The 20,122-nt window shown below is 50.1% G+C and overlaps 1 protein-coding gene across 1 annotated transcript in view; it reads left to right on the top strand.

Moving 5' to 3' along the window:
* The window catches only part of TMEM121 (transmembrane protein 121), a 36,806-nt gene extending 18,492 nt beyond the window's left edge, over positions 1-18,314 (top strand). Inside the window, exons 2-3 of the mRNA XM_034064379.1 lie at positions 15,745-15,814; positions 16,331-18,314. Of these exons, the coding sequence (XP_033920270.1) occupies positions 16,378-17,295 (918 nt within the window). The 5' untranslated portion in view covers positions 15,745-15,814; positions 16,331-16,377 and the 3' untranslated portion in view covers positions 17,296-18,314. The remainder of the gene's footprint in view (positions 1-15,744; positions 15,815-16,330) is intronic.
* Positions 18,315-20,122: the final 1,808 nt, after the last annotated feature.

Here is a 20,122-nt window from a genome sequence, read left to right as displayed (position 1 = left end):
AGTGTAGCATGTCTATCAGCTAGCAGAAAAGGCACAGATGTGCCCTGTGTTTATTATAAGAGGTTCATTCTTTCCTTCCTCCTTATCTGCATTGTTTTCTCAATGAAGATGCTCAGTCGACTGTGGTAGACCAAAGCATGTGTGAACTATAAGGATGACTCCTTGCTCAGCAGAGAAGGGGATCCCAGCATTAATGGCAATCTGAAAGTGGCAGATGTGCACAATGACAGATGTGTACAGTGACAAGGGGTTAGTTGTGTTTCAAGTTGTGCCTTGTTTAAATTTACAGAAAGGTTATATTTATGCACATGTAATTCACTCAGTGGAAAGCTGTTTAAGTTATTTTATTATAAAACTGGACTAATTCAGGATTCGCACTGGGTGTACCCTATCAGTTTAAAGCTGACCTGAGGTCAAGTTAATGCAAGCCTGAATGTAGCTGTGCTCTCTCAGTTCTCCCATTGCTCAGGGCCAAAGGCTCATAAGGTATCTTGTAGGATGTAGCTCACACAAACATCACTCAGAAAGCCACTTGTATTTCAGCTCAGAGGAAAGAAATGACAGCTCTCCACAGTCTCTCCTGCAAGTACACTTCAGCTAATTTGGAGTACAGCACAAAGAAATAGGCTTTCAATGGGAAAGGATCAAAAAGATTCACCCAAAAAGCCACAGATGACTCAGTATTCATGTAAGAGCACTCAAAACCAGTGTGCTCCTCATCCAGCTCTGTCCTAGGACCAGGGCAGGTTTGAACAGTCAGAGGACCCACTACCCTAGCCAGGAAGCAGGGCTGGGACCTGTGGGGGGTGCACCCCAAATCACACAAGCTGGAGCTGCACTTATTACTGGGGGTCAGAGAAGTACAGGAGGTGGAGAGCATGTCCTGCTGGGGCCAGCTCACTCTGCTCCAGCAGCATCACATCAGGTTTAGCTACGTAATTAGAAACACCTATCAGTACAGGCAAGATGGCCATCTACTAGCCCCAGCACATCACACAGGAGCAGGGTAATGTCTGTGACACACAAAGGGGACTGGGAAGAGAGGCTTGGAAAGAAGGTCAGGGAAGGGCTGTGGGGCTTTCAAGGTGGGAGGAAATACACAAAAATTGAGCTGAAGCAAAACTGGGGGAAAAAGCCCAAAGAGCATCTCAAAGAAGCAGTGATACATCCTCCCTGGCCAAGAGGTCTTCTGAGCAGCATTCCCTCCCTGTGCCAGCATTCACCAGGGTAGCAGCAGGGTGGGCAGAGCTAATGATTATCCCCAGGGAAGGAAGAATGAGTGAGTGCTGCAGTGCCAGCCAAGCACAGCTCAGGAGGCCAGATCCTCCTTTGGCAGGAGCCTACAGTTGAGTGAGCAGAAAGCTGAGCTAAGTGATGAATGTCTTGAGCCATGCTCTCATCAGGAGGGGGTCAGAGCTCTGTAGAACAGTACAGGGTGAAAGGAGGGTCCCACCATCCTCATATCCTACAGCAATATGCTGGTGGTGGGTGCTGCTTTGTTGGAGAGCTGGGCAGCAGCATCCCAAAGCACAGGTTCCCTTAGCAGAGCACCCAAGCCCTGGCCCTGATGGGAAAGGTGGCTCTCCCAGCACTAAAAAAGGGAGAACCATGAGCCCCCAACCAGTGCACCCTCCCAGTGCACAGTAGAAGCAAACACAGCCCACGCCTGGCTGCTTGCAGCAGCATTTGCATTTTGCACTCACTTGGTTCACTGAAGTCTGAAATAGCAGAAATTACAGAGATCATCCCCCAGAGTGCTAGAGATGCTCCATGCATGTAGACAGTGAACAGCTACTGCTGCTTCCCCTAGAAGGACTCAGCTGCATTGGCTTCTATGTTTGAAAGCCCTTCCCCACCTGTACAGAGCCAGGTCCTTAGTGCCTCTTGTTTTCCGGGTGGGAATGAGTGGCAGATGCTTTTGTGGTCAGCTAAAGCTTTGCCTGGTGCCTGCTGCCCTGCTCCTTTGCACCCTATTCAAAACTGTCTCCCCACAGATGACAGGGGCCAGTCAGGCACCAGACAAAATGAGAACATCCCTCTCAATTGTACATTCCTGCTGCATCCCTCAGACAACAGAAATTTGTGATTTTCTGTCCAGTATTTGGCCTTCATGCTCATACCCAGCTGCTGTGGGCTGCTTGTACCCAGAGAGCAGTGGCTGCATTGGATGTAGGGACATCTCTGCGTACAGGAGCTGGTGGCAGCTACAAAGCATGGGCTTCACAGATGTGATGTATGTTAGCTACCTGTTCACAAGGTAATTAACTACAGAGAGCAGGCGATGGCTTGTTTCATGCAAATATGTAAACGCAGGAAAGCGTTGTTGTAATATATGGAGCTGCAGAGCAGACAACCACCCTTGGAGCTGCCATGGCAGAGGGTCCCCTGGGTCCCCCCATGCTGGGAGATGGGCTGCCAGGAATCCTAATGAGAAATGGCTGCCTAATGAGACAAATCAGGCAGAAAGAAGGAGCTGTGGCCACGGGAACCCCATGGTAAGGTGGTGATGTGCCCAACTGGAGGGTGGCAAAGGATCAGGCTGAGCAAAGGTGGGAGAGAGAAAATCAGTGCCAAGTGTTCCTGTAGTGCTTAGGGAGGCCAGCAGGGCCTCCAGGAGCAGTTTTCACGATGCAAATTAAAATAAAAGCTGACTGGAAGAGCACCCACTCTGCCTCTGCAGCCCAGTGGGATTTCTGCCAGCTCAGCAGCAACCCAGGCTGCAGTCTCCCCCAGTCTCCCCCAGTCCCTCTGCTTTCTTAGCAGGGCTTCATAGTTTCTGCTTTTGCACAGGAGGGATACCTGTTGCTCTACAAATGCCAATTTTCCTGTGCCTCTTACAGTAGAAAATTCAGTGAGAAATACCTGCCAGAAAGACATTTACTGCCTTTCACATTTTCACTGAGAAAAATGGAAAATGTCTGATCTGTTCCACACTTTATTGCCACCTTGCCAGGGATGAGCTTCCCTCCCACTAGGAGCTGATGGTTCTGTGGCCATTAATGGATAGAGAGAGGTTTTATTGCTCTTTCCTTTGTCTGAAGTTACTTGGGAATGAGGTTTGAATCCTTTTCCACTGGAACTATGTTTTGCACCAAACCACACAACATGATGTTCATCTTCTTTATTCTTCCTGAAAAGTCTGAACAGTTTGCTACTTTAAAGTCAATCTAAAGTTAGCGGCAGAGAGGAGGGGAGGAGGAGGAGAGTAAAATAATCCCAGAGAGAAAGGATGTCCTTCTGAGGCTGAACAAAGCATTCAGGTTGACTCCTAACCATTCTTTGCAGTTCTTTATTTCACTCTAAAGCCCAAATGAAAATAACTAAATGGTGATCAGACAGAAATAGTTTATATTAAATTTTCAGCCTGTCCACTAGCCCAAAATTAACTTGTCATTCAAACACCCCTAATGGAAACATGGGCCCAAGGAGGAAAGCTGACCTGCTCTAGGGATGCCCTGCATCCCACCCGTGCTCCCCTGCCTCCCTCCCTCCTGTCTTGTCTTCCCAGAGGGACATCCATCTCTGCAGCTGCCACAGTTTTGGGGTGCCTGGGGACTGCATAGCATGGGGAGAGCTGCACACCGGGGCCTGGAAGTGATGCACACTAATAACTCCATGGCTGTGACCATGAGAGGTCAATATTGTGATGTGGAGCAGGGGAATGTAGTCACCGCAATGGGCTGATGCAGTTGTTCCTGCATCCCACATGCAAGACGTGATGTTAACCATGGTATGTTTGCTTGGCTGTGAGCAGCAGCAAGAGAGCTTTCTATACACGTTTTGATTTAAAATGTGAAAAAAAGGAATGAAAAATTAGCCCATTCTGAGCACAGTTAGAAAGAAACCACTTCAAAAGTTGACAATTTGGGGCAAGTCTCCCTTCTTAAAAGATGTTTTTAAATTAGCCATTTTGGGTCAGTCTCCATCTCTCGTTCTCTGAATATCCCTTGTCCCTACCATTTCACAGTGGGGAGAAAACAGTTAGCAGCTCTTTGCTCCTAAATAGCATCTTTCAACAGCTGGCTAAGCTGTAAAACGGATTAGCTTTGCCTTGCAGCTCAGTACACAACAATTTCAGACTTGCACAGAAGTTGCACAGCCTTTCCAAACAAAACATTTCTTACGAAGCCCCTTCTGGAGATACAAGGAGATAGAAATGAGACTCTGGGGTAGCAGCATGCTGGAGATCAGGGGGCAGAGAACACCAGGCAGGTGGGAGACCTGCTGTGATGGACAAAGCTGTCACCAAGCTTGGGCAGGGCATGCTTTCCTACCAACAGAAATGAGCAGGCAAGGAGTCAGTCTGGAGCCTGGCAGGGACTGTGGTGCTGGGAGCCCGGATCCAGGGCTGAAAAGGTGGGAAGAGATCCTGGGCAAGCATCTCCTCCATCTCCAGGCACCTGCAGTCGTGAGGACCCGGATGTTAGAGGGGCCAGTGGCTAGCCCCTGGAACAGCACTAGCACTTTCAGAGGTGGGTTACTTCAGCACTTAGCAATGTGCTAGAGCAAGGCAGGCGCTGCCTCCAGGGATGCTCTGTCTGTGTACTTCAGCCTGTTCTTTTGTCCAAGCACAGGCTTTTAAGCCTGACAGCCTCTACCTCTGCAGGGGACCTGACACAGCCACATCACTCCTGGCAGGAGCTAAATTGCTCTTTTTTTATGGTAGGAATTAGCTCCCGCTGCCTGCTCTGGTTGCACTGTCCCATGCAGAATGGGGCTGGAAAGCAGATGCAACAGAAGCCCTGTGGATGCTCTGGCCGGGAAGGCAGTCTTAGAGAGGATGGGAGGCAGCCTCTGCCCTCTACCGGCGGGCAGGGAGTCCATGTGTCAACAGCACAGGCCACGGCCTCAGCCCAGGGTGTTTATTGCCAGTGCAGATGTCGGCGGCACAAGGCCACGTGGACTCAGCCAGTCATTCTGTGGCTAAAGCGCATTCATCGTGCACCCTCTCTCCTTCCCTCCCTTCCTCCCTCCACAGAGATACCCAAATAGCTAGAGCCTGCTTTTGAGGTTGGAAGTCAGGTTTAGAATTTTAATGATATCCTGTATCCCACAGCCTTTCATTTGGGGAGAAACTGCTCTAAATGACCCATTTTTCTTAGTATAATGATAATCATTACCAAGAGGAAAATGAGCACTGAAGCTGGGAACAAATGCAGGCACACAGTAAATGGGGTGTCTGATTCTGACTGGCAAAATGCTACATGGAGAAATAAACCTTTTGTACTTGGAAGAAATGTAAAGATGTCTTTAAACATGTGTGTAAATTTGCAACAAATAAGTCACCATGGCTTGAAATGGGAAGCAAGAGAGAGCAGCCATAAATATTTTATCTCCTTGGCAATGAGCTCCAGCACAGCAAATTGTCACATCCTCCTGGGGTAGATAGAGGACGCCTGCTCATGCTGTTGGATGGGAAAGCCACAGCATCTCTCAGTTTCCATGCAGCCTCCGCACAGGCACCCTCGTCTCCTGGGATCTGGCAGAGAAGAGCCCGGGATCTTCCCCAGTGCTGAGGACAGGGCTCCTGCACTTTACCTGCTCACCCTCTTGGTTCACACCATTCCACAGGCCAGCATGACATGTGGGTCCTACCAAGCCCAGTACTCAAGCAGGACTGATGACTGGGATTTTTTCCTTTTCTTATTTTTCTGAAAGGTTTTTTTTTGGAGAAGGGAAAGATTTTGTAGCAAAGCAAGCCTGGAAAAGCAGTAGCTCATGCAAATGAACAGCTCAATCCAAACAGGTCCCATGCGAAACAAGCAGCATATAACTCCCACACAATGGGATGCTGCCCAAACAGCAGCTCAGACCCCTGCAGGGACACCACACAGATGTTTTGGCTGGGCCACTGGTGGTCTGAGCTTCACAAGTTGCATGCAAGCATCCTCCTGACTGGCTGACAACGAAGGACAAATGTAAAGGAGAGGGTACTGGAGATCTCAATCAAGATATACAGGTTGCTACTTCAAATCCCCCAGCACATGCTTACGTTAGCCACCCCAACCCTTTCCTGGGTGTGTACCAGCTGGTGCCCATGCAAGGGCTGCAGCAGTTCCCAAAACCTTTTGGTCTGGCTCCCAAGTGGCTTGGAGCACTATTGTGTCAGTGTCTGGGAGGCAGGTAGAGGACCTCTGGGAGGACAGCACTGTGGAAACACAAATCCCTCCCACTGGGAGCTATGTAGTTGTTCATTAGCAGTGTTTGACACAGCACGGGTGATCCTCCTTGTAAAGACAGTAAGAACAGAAAGCTTCATTAGACATGCTCCTGGAAGCTCAGATTAGGACATTTGCAGCTCTGGCTCTGTGAGCCTTCAAGTTCTGCTGAAATGTGACCCTGCTGGGGCCAGAAACCAGAAGGTGCTCCATGCAGCAGAACCACCACCAGCCCCTGTGCTTTCAAGTGATGGAGCAAATCTGGGGAAGTAGGCTTGGCCACAATTCTTCACATGACCTTGGAAGTGCTTCACCTTTAGAGCAGGAATCAAAGCCCAGCTGCTCACTGGAGATGGCATTAGGTTGAACACACTGCAGACTGCCAACTGCTGCATGAGGGTGTAAACAGGAGGTGCTGTGGAGAGTTGTCCTCAAGACGAAATATGATACACCTCATTTAATGCCCTGACTTCAGTCTAAAAGTCATCAGCTGCCTCTGGCCATGGTGTTCAAGCATCTAAATAATTCAGTTAGGTGAGACCCAAGAAAAACCTGCAAACATAAATGATTGGGAGAGTGAGTTCTGATCCCAGGTAATTGCTCTCTTCTGGAGTAGCCTGCAGCAGCCCCTTGGCCTGGCTTGTGCACCAGGGATGTAGCTGTTTAGGTCTGTGAGTGATGTAAGAAGTCCAGTCTCTCGAGGCTGGAATTGAATTAGACACTGGCAAGACAGATATTATTAGATTTATTAGATGGCTGGTAGAAGGAAGTCTGGAAATCAGAGGAAGAGAAATGTCTCCCTGGCAACCTCTGGGCTAGCATTATTTTTCTTGCAGTGTGTTGAGATGGGTGCAATGCTTATCTCCCAGGCAATGCCAGAGCAGCAGATACCAGCATTGCCCTGACCCTGGAGGCTGAAGCACACACAGGATGGGGAAAGTGACCCTGAGCTTGGTGCCTACATGTGGGGCCAAACACATCTGCCTGCTGTCCTCTGAGCCTACCAAGCACTGTGACCCCCCTGGCACACCATTCTTCAGATCTGGCAGTGGCACAGACTTAAATGATGTAGAGCAAATGCAGAGCAGGGTCCACTGAGGCCCATCTCCAGCTCTGTGGCACCACCAACGCTCTGCCATGACTCAACCATGATATAAGACCAGACAGGTTAATAGGTGTCTGTCTGCCAGAAGATGCACCACTGGGAGTGCTAACATTTCATGATGACAGCCAGTGAGCTGTTGTCATCCATAATCAACACTGGGCCTGCCTTGTCAAAAGAAACTCACCAAGTGCCTGGCAATGCAAAGGTCCCTTGGTTTTGCAAGTTATCCACAAGTTGTTTCCTGCTTGCTGTCCCTGTGTTACCAAGGTTTGAGACGTGCTCTGTGACACTTGAACTCTAAAAAAAACACCCCATGGTGAAGCTTTTACTGGGTACACCCATCCCTGCTGCCTGCTCCCAAGTCACTGGGGAGCAAAAATAGCTGACATGCCTTCTCTTTTCATGGGAAGCTGGCTCAGATGCAAAAGCAACAGGCTGAGCGGCTGCACTCCTGTTCACAGGGAGGCTTGTTGCACCATGCAGGGCAGATGGCTGCCTTAGACCTGGGTGGGCAGCAGCATGCCACGTGTCACCAGAGGACAAGAGCTATTGGCACAGGAGAGGTCTGTCTCAGGAAGGTCTCTGAGAAAAAGATAGGGGCATAAACCCTGTGGGAGCAGCCAGGCATTGCCAACATTACCATCTTAATGGGAGAGCAGAGAGCAGGAAAATTACCCCACAGATTAACTGGTTTACCCCCCTCCTCCCCATCTCTGCTTCTAGCTCATACAGCAGCTAAATCCTGGCATTACCTGAGGGGAAGAGTTCCCCTCTGGGCTGTGGTTCCCTGGTGAGGTTTGGAGGTGGCATTGCACAGAGCCTAAATGGCTGGGGAGAGGGTAGTCTTGCCAGGCTCAGCAGGAGCCAGCAGGCACAATCTCTTTTATCACAGTCCCTGGGCTCTACCCCTCTATTCTACCAGAGTAGCCAGCAGCTGCCTTGTGTTAATTAAGAGCAGAACAATTGCTCTTAATCAAAGGCCAGACCGACAGCAGCAGTAGCAGCAGCTTGCCCAGCTCACCCCACCTTCACTAAACCTATGCTCAGGGCCGAGAAGGAATAACAGAGGCATAATTATTTCTCTCCAATTGCTGCAACATGCCACCACAGCCTGCCAGTAGGGACAAGCCTGAGGCAGCTTCCAAAGAGAACAGAGATGTCCCTGTGATTTGTGGAGGAGCTCTCTCAGGGCTGGTAGGTGAGCTAATCGGCCTCCAGAGGTGCTTCCCTCTCTACATGATGCTGAAGCATCCTCTCCTCAAGTGCCCACGCCCTCTGCTCACTTGGGGAAATTATGTAGGAGGGATAGGGGAAAGTTTTCTCTTGGCAGCAGAAGATACAGGCATTCTTGCTGTTCTTCTGCTCCAGCACAGAATTTGCTCTGGGAGCCAGTGCAGCACCTCACAAAAGTCACTGTATGCAGAAAGTGCTTAATACCTTCAGCATCAAATAGCAGGGGTCTCCAGCATTGCAGCTTAAGAGTCAGATCGCTATGTCTTCCCACATCTTCCCTTTTGAACTTGATATGCATCAGCCACTTGATGCCCACAACCTTTCCTTTCATCATATGGGTGAGGGAGGAGGCAAGACATGGGTCTTTCACCTACTGCCTTTATTTAGTCTGACATCCAGCCCGGCCCCAGATCACAGAAACTAGCAGATTCCTCTCTGCCTGGGTCTCTAGAAGAGAACCTGCAAATTAGCCCCTCATCCATTCAGCCATCTACTTACTGCAGAATAATCCCTGCCTAACACTTTCTCACACAGGTAGGGAATACCTGCAGAACTCAGATGCAGCTTCCCTAGGAGATTTCTAGAGTTCTACCCAGGGCTCTTAGCAGCCCTTTCCCCTACAAGTATGCTTTCAGCACCAGGAAGCTCCCAGCACTCTCCTATTTATAGCTTCACACACCAGCTTTCATTTCCTTTTAATTAGCTGAGTCCCTTTCCGTCATGCCTAGATGAGGCAAAGGGTACCTGAGGCTTCCAGAGCAGTGCTGAGGGCACTCTGGGATGCTGGGGAGCAGTGCTTTCAGGAAAATTTGTGCCTCCCTGCCAGCACCCAGCAGAGTTAGGACAAGGATGAGCAAGAAAAAGGAGCTTTTCCATTCTCCATCTATGGGGAAGGAGGAAAGCAGCCATGTGAGGACTGTGAGCTGGCTCTGTATTTTCTTTCCCTCCTAATAATGGCAGTGTGAGGTTATCTGGGGACCTGGCAGTGATTCACACACACTGTCCCAGTTGACCTGGCTAGGGGACCAGCAAGGGTGGTGGTTATATCTACTGATGACACATTAGGGTGGGCTTGGATCATGCTGGAGGAAACACTTAAAATCCATCAGTCTCAAAAAAGCAGACAAACTGCCTTGAAAACAGAAAAAGGTATAGCTGGGACAAATTCTCCTGGCAGAGGCAAGTCATATCTCCCCTGGAGAGTCAGAGCTGGGAGCAGGGATTGCAGGAGCACTGGGATCAGACGGGAGCCTGGGAGGACAGGGGCATGGGGAAGTGCAGGTGAACTTTGGCAGAGGAGAAGCAGGTCCCTATAGGTGAGGCAGGCCCAGGAGGTCTTCTGAAGTAAAAGGGTGAGGAAAAGCCCCAGCACCAGTGGGGAAAGCTCTGTGGAAAAGTGAGGATAGTGTGCAGGGAGCCAGCAGGGAGACGAGGATGGGGACACCTCCGTGACCGGGCCCTGCACACCAGAGTCACTGAGCTCCAAGTACATCTCTCACTATGGCAAACACACATGCAACCAGAAGTTTGCTAAACACACCCCGTTTTGCATGCCCAAACCAACAAATCATGGGGGATTTTGACACTATTAAATCAGGGGTTTAGTACAGATCAGAATGAAATCTTGCAAATCCACCCGACTTAGAAACGTCAAGCAATTCCTCTACAGAAACAGCATGTTTTGCTGGGGAAATAGTAAACAGTTTCAGAAGTGTCAAAACACAGTATTATAACTTAACATTCTATGTACCAGTCAAAATTAATGAATTTACCTTCTTTAAACACCTGAAATATCTGAAAAGCCTTTTTTTGCGTTGGTTTTTTTTTTTGGCACGTCTGTCAAATACCATCAAACTCAGAATTGTGAACAGGGATTTGCTCCTAGCAGATCCAGCTGCCTGTATTGACAGGAGATCCCTGGCCAGGACGGCCATGGGGGACAGGGCTGTGAACACAAAAGGCCATCCTTACTGCGCAGGGCTCTGATTTGGGTGAGCAGCAGTTCTCCACTCCATCACAAAAATTATATGATTAAAGAGGGTGGGTTTATTTTTTTCCCACTCAGGCAACAGGTCTGATACTTTCTGCTCAGGTTTCTTTTGGGGAAAGGGGGTGAAATGAGCCCCTTGAGGGAGCTGTGGTGGTTTGCAGGATGCACAGTGGACGCATTCACTGGTATAAGCAGGAGCTGGTTGTGTCTCATAGCCCTGATATATTGTTTATGTTGGACAGGTTCTGGGAACAGTCTGCAGCTCTTTCCCTGTTTCTCCATGTGCCTACAGGGTAAATTATCTGTAATCATTAGCAAGTGGGCTGTTTCCTCCTTCAGACACAATTAGTGGGCAAGGTCCGGAAAAATCTTCCTCAATCTCATTTCCTTCAGAGGATGCACTTGAGATACCAGTACTGCCTCAGAGAAGGCAGGGTGCAGCTGCTGCCCAGAAGCGATCTTCCCTACTCCTTAGGGTACAAGCATCCCCAGCTCTCAGTCCCTAGTGTCTGCCTGGGGCAGGGGGTGGAGATTAAATCCCAGTCTGCAGGTCAATGAGGCTGAATGAGACATCCACCAGCCCTGATTTTCAGCAAGGTGAGGTGGGAAAATGCAGTGGCACAGGGATGACATGATTTACAGTTTATTGGCCAGAGGAGGATCTGCTCTCCCTATAAACGCCATCCTTAAGCAGTGCACTCATAATAATTGAGTGGGTCACAAGAGGCGTAAGCAATTAACAGCCACTTCTCAGCCCCGACTCTGCCAGAGCCCATCACTTGGCTGTTCCTTAGTTGCTCTCTGAAGCATGGCTGGCTGCTGGTGAATGATGCCATCACCCATGCCACTCTGCATTTTAGTCCCTGCAAAAGGTGGCCATGCCATCACTTCCATCTGCCCCACACTGGGGATGGTGCTGTGACACATGGCATGGTGGGGCGGGCACTGCCAGTCAGGGAAAGGGCTTTATGGAGCAGCAGCTCTTCAGAGGGCTGAAGGACTAAGTGAAGGGGAACTTTGGATTTACACTGGGGAAAGCTGGAATAGATCACAGCAATTAAAGTGCAAATGAAGCTTAAAGCAGTGTGGCATCCTAACTAACTGGGAAGTGTGTTGTGTATACTTTTGTCTCACTCCCTCCCTCTTTTATTTATAGACAGAATTCAAATCACTTAAATAATTTAAACTAATTTGCCAGGTAGTGCCAGGGTTCAGGATGCGCTGGCTGGCATTAATGAGCTGTGTTTTGACAGTGGCTCCCAAGCCCTCCAGGCTTGTCTGTGGCTACTTGCTCCCCAGACCTGGGAAATGGGGTTTGTGCTGACAGCTCCCTGCACCTGCATGGCTCTCATGTGCATTGCCTGTGCCATGCCAGGTGATGCCAGGCACAGGCAGGGAGCAGAGATGGGAGAGGATGTAGAGGGCACTGGTCGTGCGTGCCAGCGTGTTGCAGACACTGGTAACGGCATAGCTAGGGGTCATTAGTCACACCACAGTGTGCCACCAGCATTGCAGTGGGAAGCACAGTTTGATTTTCTTCCAAAGCGCCAGGGCTGATGGTGAAGCAAGGCTGTGAGCACACATCCTCAGGTAGGTGCAGGTGCTTTATAGCAGCCATGAGGGCTGGAAAAACAGGTACAAGACCAAGAAATAACTCCCCAGTCAGAGCAAAGAGACCAGGGTATTAAGGGCAGGGGCTGGCTGCACCTCTTCTGGCTGCTCATTTTCTCTTGGTGCCAGAGGAAGCAGGGTAGAGATGAAGAGTGCAAACCCTGCACTTCAGTTAGGTTTAGACCCACCTGCAGAACCTCCAGGTCTCTCCAGGAAATCAGTGGGTTGCCCCCATTCCCACTGCATCCCCTCCTGCCCTGCAGGAATGCTGGGAAGGGGCAGTCTGCACTGGCAAATGGGGTGTCCCCAAGAAAGTCCCCAGATGGAGAGGAGACATGCTGCTGCTGCCTATCCCTGTGCTATGCTGTCAGTCTTCACTGGTGTGGCTGGATACTCCTCTTGGGCTGCATCTTGCCAGCTGATCACAAGCTGCTGTGGGTGTTACCGAGTGTGTTTGCTCACTCTAGTGCAGGCAACAGAGATGTTTGCATAGGATAGTGGTACAGGAGAATATGGAATTATGGATTGAATCTTGTCCTGGTAAGGAGGCCTGTAGTTGCCAAGAGTGAAGCATCGCTGCAATACCTGCTTGTGGGAGCCCTGACACCGAGTGGGATGCAAAGGGTGCTAGATTCCTTCCCTTAGGAAGCTGCCAGTCTGGCTCGCTGGCATCTGTAACACTCCAAGCTCATTACGTTCAGGTGAGCTGCCTTTTATTTACAAGAATTCCTGCAGGAAGAATTTTGTGAATACTTGTCTAAACAAATATTTGCCTCAGATATGCTCTTGTGACTGACATGCTCATTTTCTTGTTTATCCAGCACATTTCTCAAGCGGTTTCTGAATGTACTGTCAAATGCAGTCATTTAAAAATTATGAATTGGGATTTTCCGGAGTAATGGTTGCTTAAAAACTACCTGCTTTGTTTAATAGTCCTCTGAAGAGAGTTTTATGTGACCCCTCGCTGGTAGGATGGTCACGCATCATGCAAACAGGTGAGCTCTGCTCCACAGATCGGTAGAGACCTCCATGTTTCCATATAGCATCAAGGCTGCAAGAAGTGAGAAAAATACCAGCTACTGCACAGCTGGAAAGGAGAGCTTGCACTGCAGCAAAAGCTTGAAACTATTTGCAAAAGGCAAGAGAGGTGCTTGCCCTGGGTAATACAGATTTAACCCAAGAGAAAGCAGCACTCGAGCCTTGTGATTCAGCTCAGCCCCACGATCCCCTTACTCCGCTCTGAAAGGTCATGATAACAAGTGAACATGTGTACCAAACCCATCCCAAGCTGCTACGAATCATTAGGATGTGAGGGAAGGGAAGAATCCACTCTTTTTTTTTTTTTTGCTGAAAACAGTCTGCTCAGCACCAGCCATGAAAGACTTGTTTGCTGCTGTTGTAAACACCATGAATTAGTGCTGCCCACTGCCCTGGATGTTTATGGAGAGGTAGGGTAGGGTTTCTCTGTGTGCCTTCATGTAGCCATGAGGAGCTTGGGTTGGAAGCCTGTCCTTCCCCCAGCTTCCCAGACCACATATGTAGCACACAGGAGCAAAGGGGCAGGATTTACAAGCAAGCTGCTTCCTAACCTTAACGTGCTGCGATGCACCCATTGCCCTTTAAATAACCACTGTCTTTTGAAGGCATAAATACTTATGGGGGAAAGGAAAAAAGTTCTATTCCCTTCTGAAAGACCTAATTTATCTGGAATTATCCATTCTTGGCTATAAATCCCCTGTAAAACTTGGCATGAGTTTAAAAGCAGTTACAGCAGTGACTGTATATTTTTATCCAAAACCTCAAGAAAGAACAAACCAAAGCTCTAAATGGCAGCTACAAGACATTGCAGAGATGCTGGTAAGAGCAGAGCTGCAGTGAGTGCCTTGCCTGGGAAGCACTGTTTAGAAGGATTCACGAATCCCTCCCATCTTTTTTGTTTCTTTCTGGACAATTCCTGCTTGAAAAATTATTTTAACATGCCAGTTTTCCCTGCTGTGCATGAGTTTCGCAATGGACACAGAATGGTCCCAGCTTGGGGACTTTAAGTCCCATGCTAACATTTGCTGAACACTACATCCTCGCCTGCCACATCCTTCAGGAGCCAGGACAAAGGTACATTCATCCCTGGTGTCCACCTACTCAGGCACACATCCTCAGGGCTGTCTCTGAGTCACCTGGCTTCCCACTTTTTCTTCTTTATTCTTCTCTCCATGACACAGAAGAGAATCCAGCTTTTATTTAAATGAAGTCCCATAAACATAAGCAGCTGTAATACACTTCCCTGTACAAAGTAGGGCAGGCTTTTAATGGCTTACAATTCCTTAGGCTTGGCTTCTTCCCTTCAGCCTCCACCTCTGCCTCTCCCTAAAAGATGTGAGAGCCCAAGTTTCCATGTGTCCTTGTTAAGCCAGCCAGTGGGAGCAGAAGCAGTGCCACCGAGTCCTGGACAGGCTCTGGCAAGAGCATCGATTTCCTCTGACAGCTCCTGGAGCTATCCCTGGGTCGTGGTCCCCTTCCAATGGTCAGAGGCAACCACAGTGGCTGGGATCCACAGGGCAAGATGGGGTGATCTATAGTGAGGATCTGTGGGGTCAAGCACTTTCCTCTCAGAAAGCTGCTATGCACATAGGGCTAGCTGTGACATGGCATGTGATGGGCATATCTGGCTGTGATCATTACCTGTCTCCTCCATTCTGTAAGCAGTTTGATAGTACTCCTGAGTGCACTATCACCTATTCCCGTCCTGGGAATGGGTCCCTGCACAGGAAAGATTTGCAAATCGGTTACACAAGCACAAGATGGTGAGAAGGAGCTGTGGCCGTGAGCAGCTGTGCCTGGCCAGAAAGCTTCTGGGACCTTGTGTCATTCTGGGGACAGCTTTTCTGCCCCTTCCCCTGCCATGATGGGGACAGCCCAAGCACCACATGCCAGCCCTAACCTCAGCCCTACTCAAGGAGGAAGGTATCCCACACCCTGCAAGATGCTTTACCCCTTCCACTGCTGCAGCCTGCCACCCCGAGCACTAATTCACACCCAGCCAGGTGGCTGCTCAAGCAGTGAGGAAATTCAGAGTCCTCTCTGGAGAGCTCGCCTTTATTCCTTGCTGGAAGCTGAGTATTCCCCTCCTCAGTTACCAGTGAAACCCTATGGCCATCGTTTAGCAGAGCCATGTCCAGGATGGGACCTCTGCAGAGCATGTGGGTCCCTCTCCCCACTGCAGTCACGGCACAGCTGGGCTGGGACACGTGGAACTGGGGGTGCCACGGCCCCCAGTGGGACTTCACAGTATCATGGCACACTCATGGATCTGCCTGTCTCCACCAGGGTTGTGCCTCTGCTTTCTCTGTAGTAGCACCCAGAGCTTGAACTTGCTGAGCAGTTTTGTATGGAGAGTGCCTGTGTAAGGGCATCACACCATGTTTCCAGGCAGGACACCCTAGGCTGTGTTCGTCCTCAGTAAAATCCTGTTCTATATTCAGCCATACACAGAGCATGGTAGTGGGTGTCCTGGCAGTGGGACATATTACCTTGTGGTAACACAGCTCATGCTGCCATGTGATGTGAGCTGACGGGGAGCTGTTGTCCTCGCCATCCATGTCTGGCACATGGAGAGACCCTTAATGCTTATTCTCTGCTATCTTTTCCAGGGATGGAGGGATGCATGTACAGCTGGGAGCAGCAGACGCATGGCACAGCCCCGCAGAGATAGATGTGAAGGTAGTGCTCTGTGAGGACACAGCAGAGCACCCTCAGACCAGGGAGGAGTGTGAGGTCTTGCTGGGAAGAAGAGAGCTCCCTTTCCTTCCCTGCCAGCCAGGTCTGCCTCCTGCCTGGAGGGTGCATTTCCAGGGATCTGTACCAGGATCTGGGGCTCGAAACCTGGAGGTGTATTAGTGCTGTGGGATTGCTGGAGAGCCTGACAACAATGGGGGACCCACCACAGATGAGGGATTTCTGCCCAGGAGGCCCTGCATGCCCATGAGCCCTGGCTGCTGCTGGAGGAGGGTGCCTGGGTTGCTCAGCAAGCCAGGGCCGGTGGCAGAGCCGAGGTGCTTGCAGGGCACAGCCAGCAAAGGGTGAAGAGCTGGGAGAGGGTCTGCAGGGGCAGCCCAGAACCCCAGGAGAGTGGGAGCTGAGCTGCTGCTCCTCCAGGGATCTCTTCCTGGGGCTGGCAGACAGAGCAGCCCTTGGTCCCTGGCTCACTGTGGATGTCCCCCCTTGCCCTGCCAACAGGACTGCTTCCCTAGTGCTGGCGTGGAGGGAGGGCTGCTCATCTCATCATGGTGCTGCCACCGCCCGACAAGCGCCATGTCTGTTTGACCACCATTGTCATCATGACCAGTATGGCCTTCATGGATGCGTACCTGGTGGAGCAGAACCAAGGGCCCCGCAAGATTGGTGTCTGCATCATCGTGCTGGTGGGGGACATCTGCTTCCTCATCGTGCTGCGCTACGTGGCGGTGTGGGTGGGGGCAGAGGTGAAGACAGCCAAGCGGGGCTATGCCATGATCCTGTGGTTCCTCTACATCTTCGTGCTGGAGATCAAGCTGTATTTCATCTTTCAGAATTACAAAGCAGACAAGAAGAACCTGGAGACAGTGGCCAGGAAAGCCCTGACCCTGCTCCTCTCTATCTGTGTGCCCGGGCTCTACCTGGTGTTGGTGGCCTTGGACAGCATGGAGTACATACGGACCTTTCGGAAGAAAGAGGACTTGCGAGGGCGCCTCTTCTGGGTGGCCCTTGACCTGCTAGATATCTTGGACATCCAGGCCAACCTGTGGGAACCGCACAGGACCGGCCTGCCCATCTGGGCAGAGGGGCTCATGTTCTTCTACTGCTACATACTCCTCCTGATCCTGCCTTGTGTGTCCCTCAGTGAGATCAGCATGCAAGGGGAGCACATTGCCCCACAGAAAATGATGCTCTATCCCGTCCTCAGCCTGGTCACCATTAACATCGTCACCATCTTCATCCGGGCTATCAACATGGTCTTGTTCCAGGACAGCAGGGTCTCCACCATCTTTATTGGCAAGAACATCATCGCAATTGCCACCAAGGCATGCACCTTCCTCGAGTACAAGCGGCAGGTGAAGGAGTTCCCTCTGGAAGCTCCAGCAGAACTCCCTCTCCCACAGCCAGAGCATCCACAGCACACAGGGCATCCCTCACGAGCCATCACCCACGAGGGAGATCCTTGACACATGAGGGGTCACCCCCAGCCGAGCATTGGTTCAGATAGCCCTGTGCCAAGCAGAGGAGGGATGCTGCTTTCTCGCTGCATGGGCGAGCAAGATGGACAAATCCCGCCAGCGAGGGCTCTTCTAGGAACAAAACACCAACACCAACCACGTTGTAATTGAGCTATGGAGTGTCCCCTAGACGTCTTCATCTCAGGTATAACCCTAGGAGTCCTCCAGACAAACCAAATGAACTTGCAAAGGACCTGAACCAGCTAACCCTTTCTGTCTGTCCTTCCCACCACCATCACTCCTGAGTAAAGACTACTAAGGTTGCAAAGTCCCTTTTTACTCCTTGAGCACCTCACCTTTACTCCAAGCCTGTAACAAAGATTTTGTTACTGAAGACCTTTTTATTGAGTGGGGACAGGGGCATAGGTGTATGGGTTGGGGGGGGAAGGTGGGACGTTTGAACCAGTAAACCCTGTGATTGTAGATGTCTCTTATCTCCAATGGTTGTGTTTACAATTTCATATTTATAGCAGCTCCCAGGGGCTTCTGGGCTGCCCCAGGGACCAATGTCCTTGTGGGTTGGTGATGGCCAAGAGCAGCAAGCCCTGTGGCAGGGAGCAGGGCTGGGAGCCAGCATGGGTCCCTCACCACAGGACAAGGGGGTCTGCGCCTCAAGCAGTGCACCACGCCAACCCTGCTGGGAGCAATATTTGACAAGCTGAATCTAATCTAATGCTGGCATTTTATGGATTTCATTCACTCCAAACAACTCAGCACAATATTTCTATTTTTAGAAAGGTCTCTCCCTGCCGTTGCAAGCCTCCCCTCCTGCAGCATCCAGCGCCGCTGCCCTGGCCCCACCGGCACTGCTGCAGGTGGGCACCCAGGAGGGTTTTGTAGTGAGGCTGGCGATGATGCATTTCACTCTGGCATCGAGCGTTTATAAAGAGGGCTGCTTTCCACAGCTACTATATTTTTAAAATAAAATATTTCCAAAAAAAAAAAAAAAAGAAGAAAAGAAAACAAACCTCAAACAAGAGCTGGGAAGGATGTGCTGCCCGGGGCAGGTGGTTGGACTTGGGGATGGGCATGGGTCTCCTCTGGTGTGTGTGGTGGTGATGGGCTTGGCTGGCTGTGGGCAGGTGGTGGGAGGTGAGGGCCAGCCGGACAATAAAAGCCCCATGAGAGCAATGGCTTTTGGTGGTCTCTTTTCTTCCAGTGTGGGGAGGGAGGGGGCAGCTCGGAGGGCAGCTCCCATATAACTCAAATCCCTTCTCTCCTCCTGCATCCACCTCCCCTGGAGCCCAAGTGCCATCCCGAGAGGTGCTGTGCCCTGCACTCATCCAGTACTGGGTTCAGCAAGCAAAAAAAAGGCTTTTCCAGCTGAAAAGCTGCCCCAGGGGTTGGGCACCTCTCAGCTGCCTGCACCTGGGAGGAGGTGCAAGGAGGCAAGCAGAAAAGCTGCATCTCAAACATGCTGAAATGGGATATTTTTGCTTTTTCTAAACCAAACATTTAATTTTGAGGAGCCAGAACAAAATGCCTGATGCTGTTTACATTTCTCTTCCACATTTTCTTCTGGCTCTACTCACTGAATTTGACCTAAATTGACAAATTATTTTAGTCTTCATCTTTTCAGCCCATCATCATCTGTCCAAAACATTGAACGACCAGGCAATTACAGCCCTGCTTTGCCACCCTGTTACCCAAGGATGACTTTGTGGGGTTCTCTACTGGGAATAAATCTGCTGAGAAATCAAATGGTATCTTTGCCAACAAAAGTGAATTTGCAATAAATTTAGCCAGCTGGAAAAGTTTCTTCATCCTTTCCCTCAGAGAAAACAAGAGGAAAAGGGCAGGTGATTTAAAAGGTATTAGCAGAAATTAATTAAATTGCTAAATTATTCTGGAATACCTATGGAATTACATATTACATCTCTACTGGAGCCATTAAAATACATGCGATTAACATCACTGCAATTAACTCCCAAGTATTTAATAACATTCTGCCACTCTTTCAGGTAATTAATTTATGAGGCTTTATTTTACAGCTCTTCCCCAGAACTGAGTGTAGGAAACCCTGCAGCTACTGGCAGCACGGTGCTGTGCCCAGGGCTGGGACATGCGGCTCAGGCAGTGCTCAGCATCAGGCTGCACCTGCAGCGGTAATTTATCCTGAGGATAAAATGAATTACCCAGGGGTTACTCTGACAGGTTGCTGTGTGGATTTTTGTTCTGTCTCAGCCTGATAGCTAGCTCTGCAGCCATGCCTTATGGTGGAATGTTCATATCCTTTGAGCCTGATCTGTTGCTAAGGTTGCTTGGAGGAATGTTTGGCTGTGCTCCCTGGATGGGAATAGTGCTTTATCCTTGCTGTAATCTCCAAGCAGGCTTAGGAATCACCACAACCTTTTCCTGAGGCTGCAAGACCCTGCTTTTCACTGATGACATGGTATTGTCTTTGTGGAGGGGGGTGTCCTTGGGGAATGGCTGCCCTGAGCCCCTGTGTTAGGAGCAGGAGTGGGAGCAGAGGTGATGGAGGTGATGCCCACCTGGAATGCGGTGCACTGCATCGTTCACATAAAGGCACATGAGCTCACTGGTGCTTGAAGACCGCTCTGTGGCAAAGGGAGGGAGGAGAGGCTTTTTTTGTCTTCTGCTGTTCAACATTCCCCAGGGGCTCTGCATCATGTTTCTTACCCAGCAATACAACTCTTTCTTTTCAAAGCCATCTCAGAAACAAGTGTTACGGGCTGTCCCCTCCATAGAAATGGCTGGAGGAAGGCTGGGAAGCAGGATAGAGGAATGCTAGCTGGGAAGGGCAGTGTGGTGGTGT

The sequence above is a fragment of the Melopsittacus undulatus genome, chromosome 6, assembly GCF_012275295.1.
Source record: "Melopsittacus undulatus isolate bMelUnd1 chromosome 6, bMelUnd1.mat.Z, whole genome shotgun sequence".
NCBI lineage: Eukaryota > Metazoa > Chordata > Aves > Psittaciformes > Psittaculidae > Melopsittacus > Melopsittacus undulatus.
The sequence above is the reverse complement of the archived record's forward strand: the minus strand, read 5'-3'. Positions and strand labels throughout refer to the sequence as shown.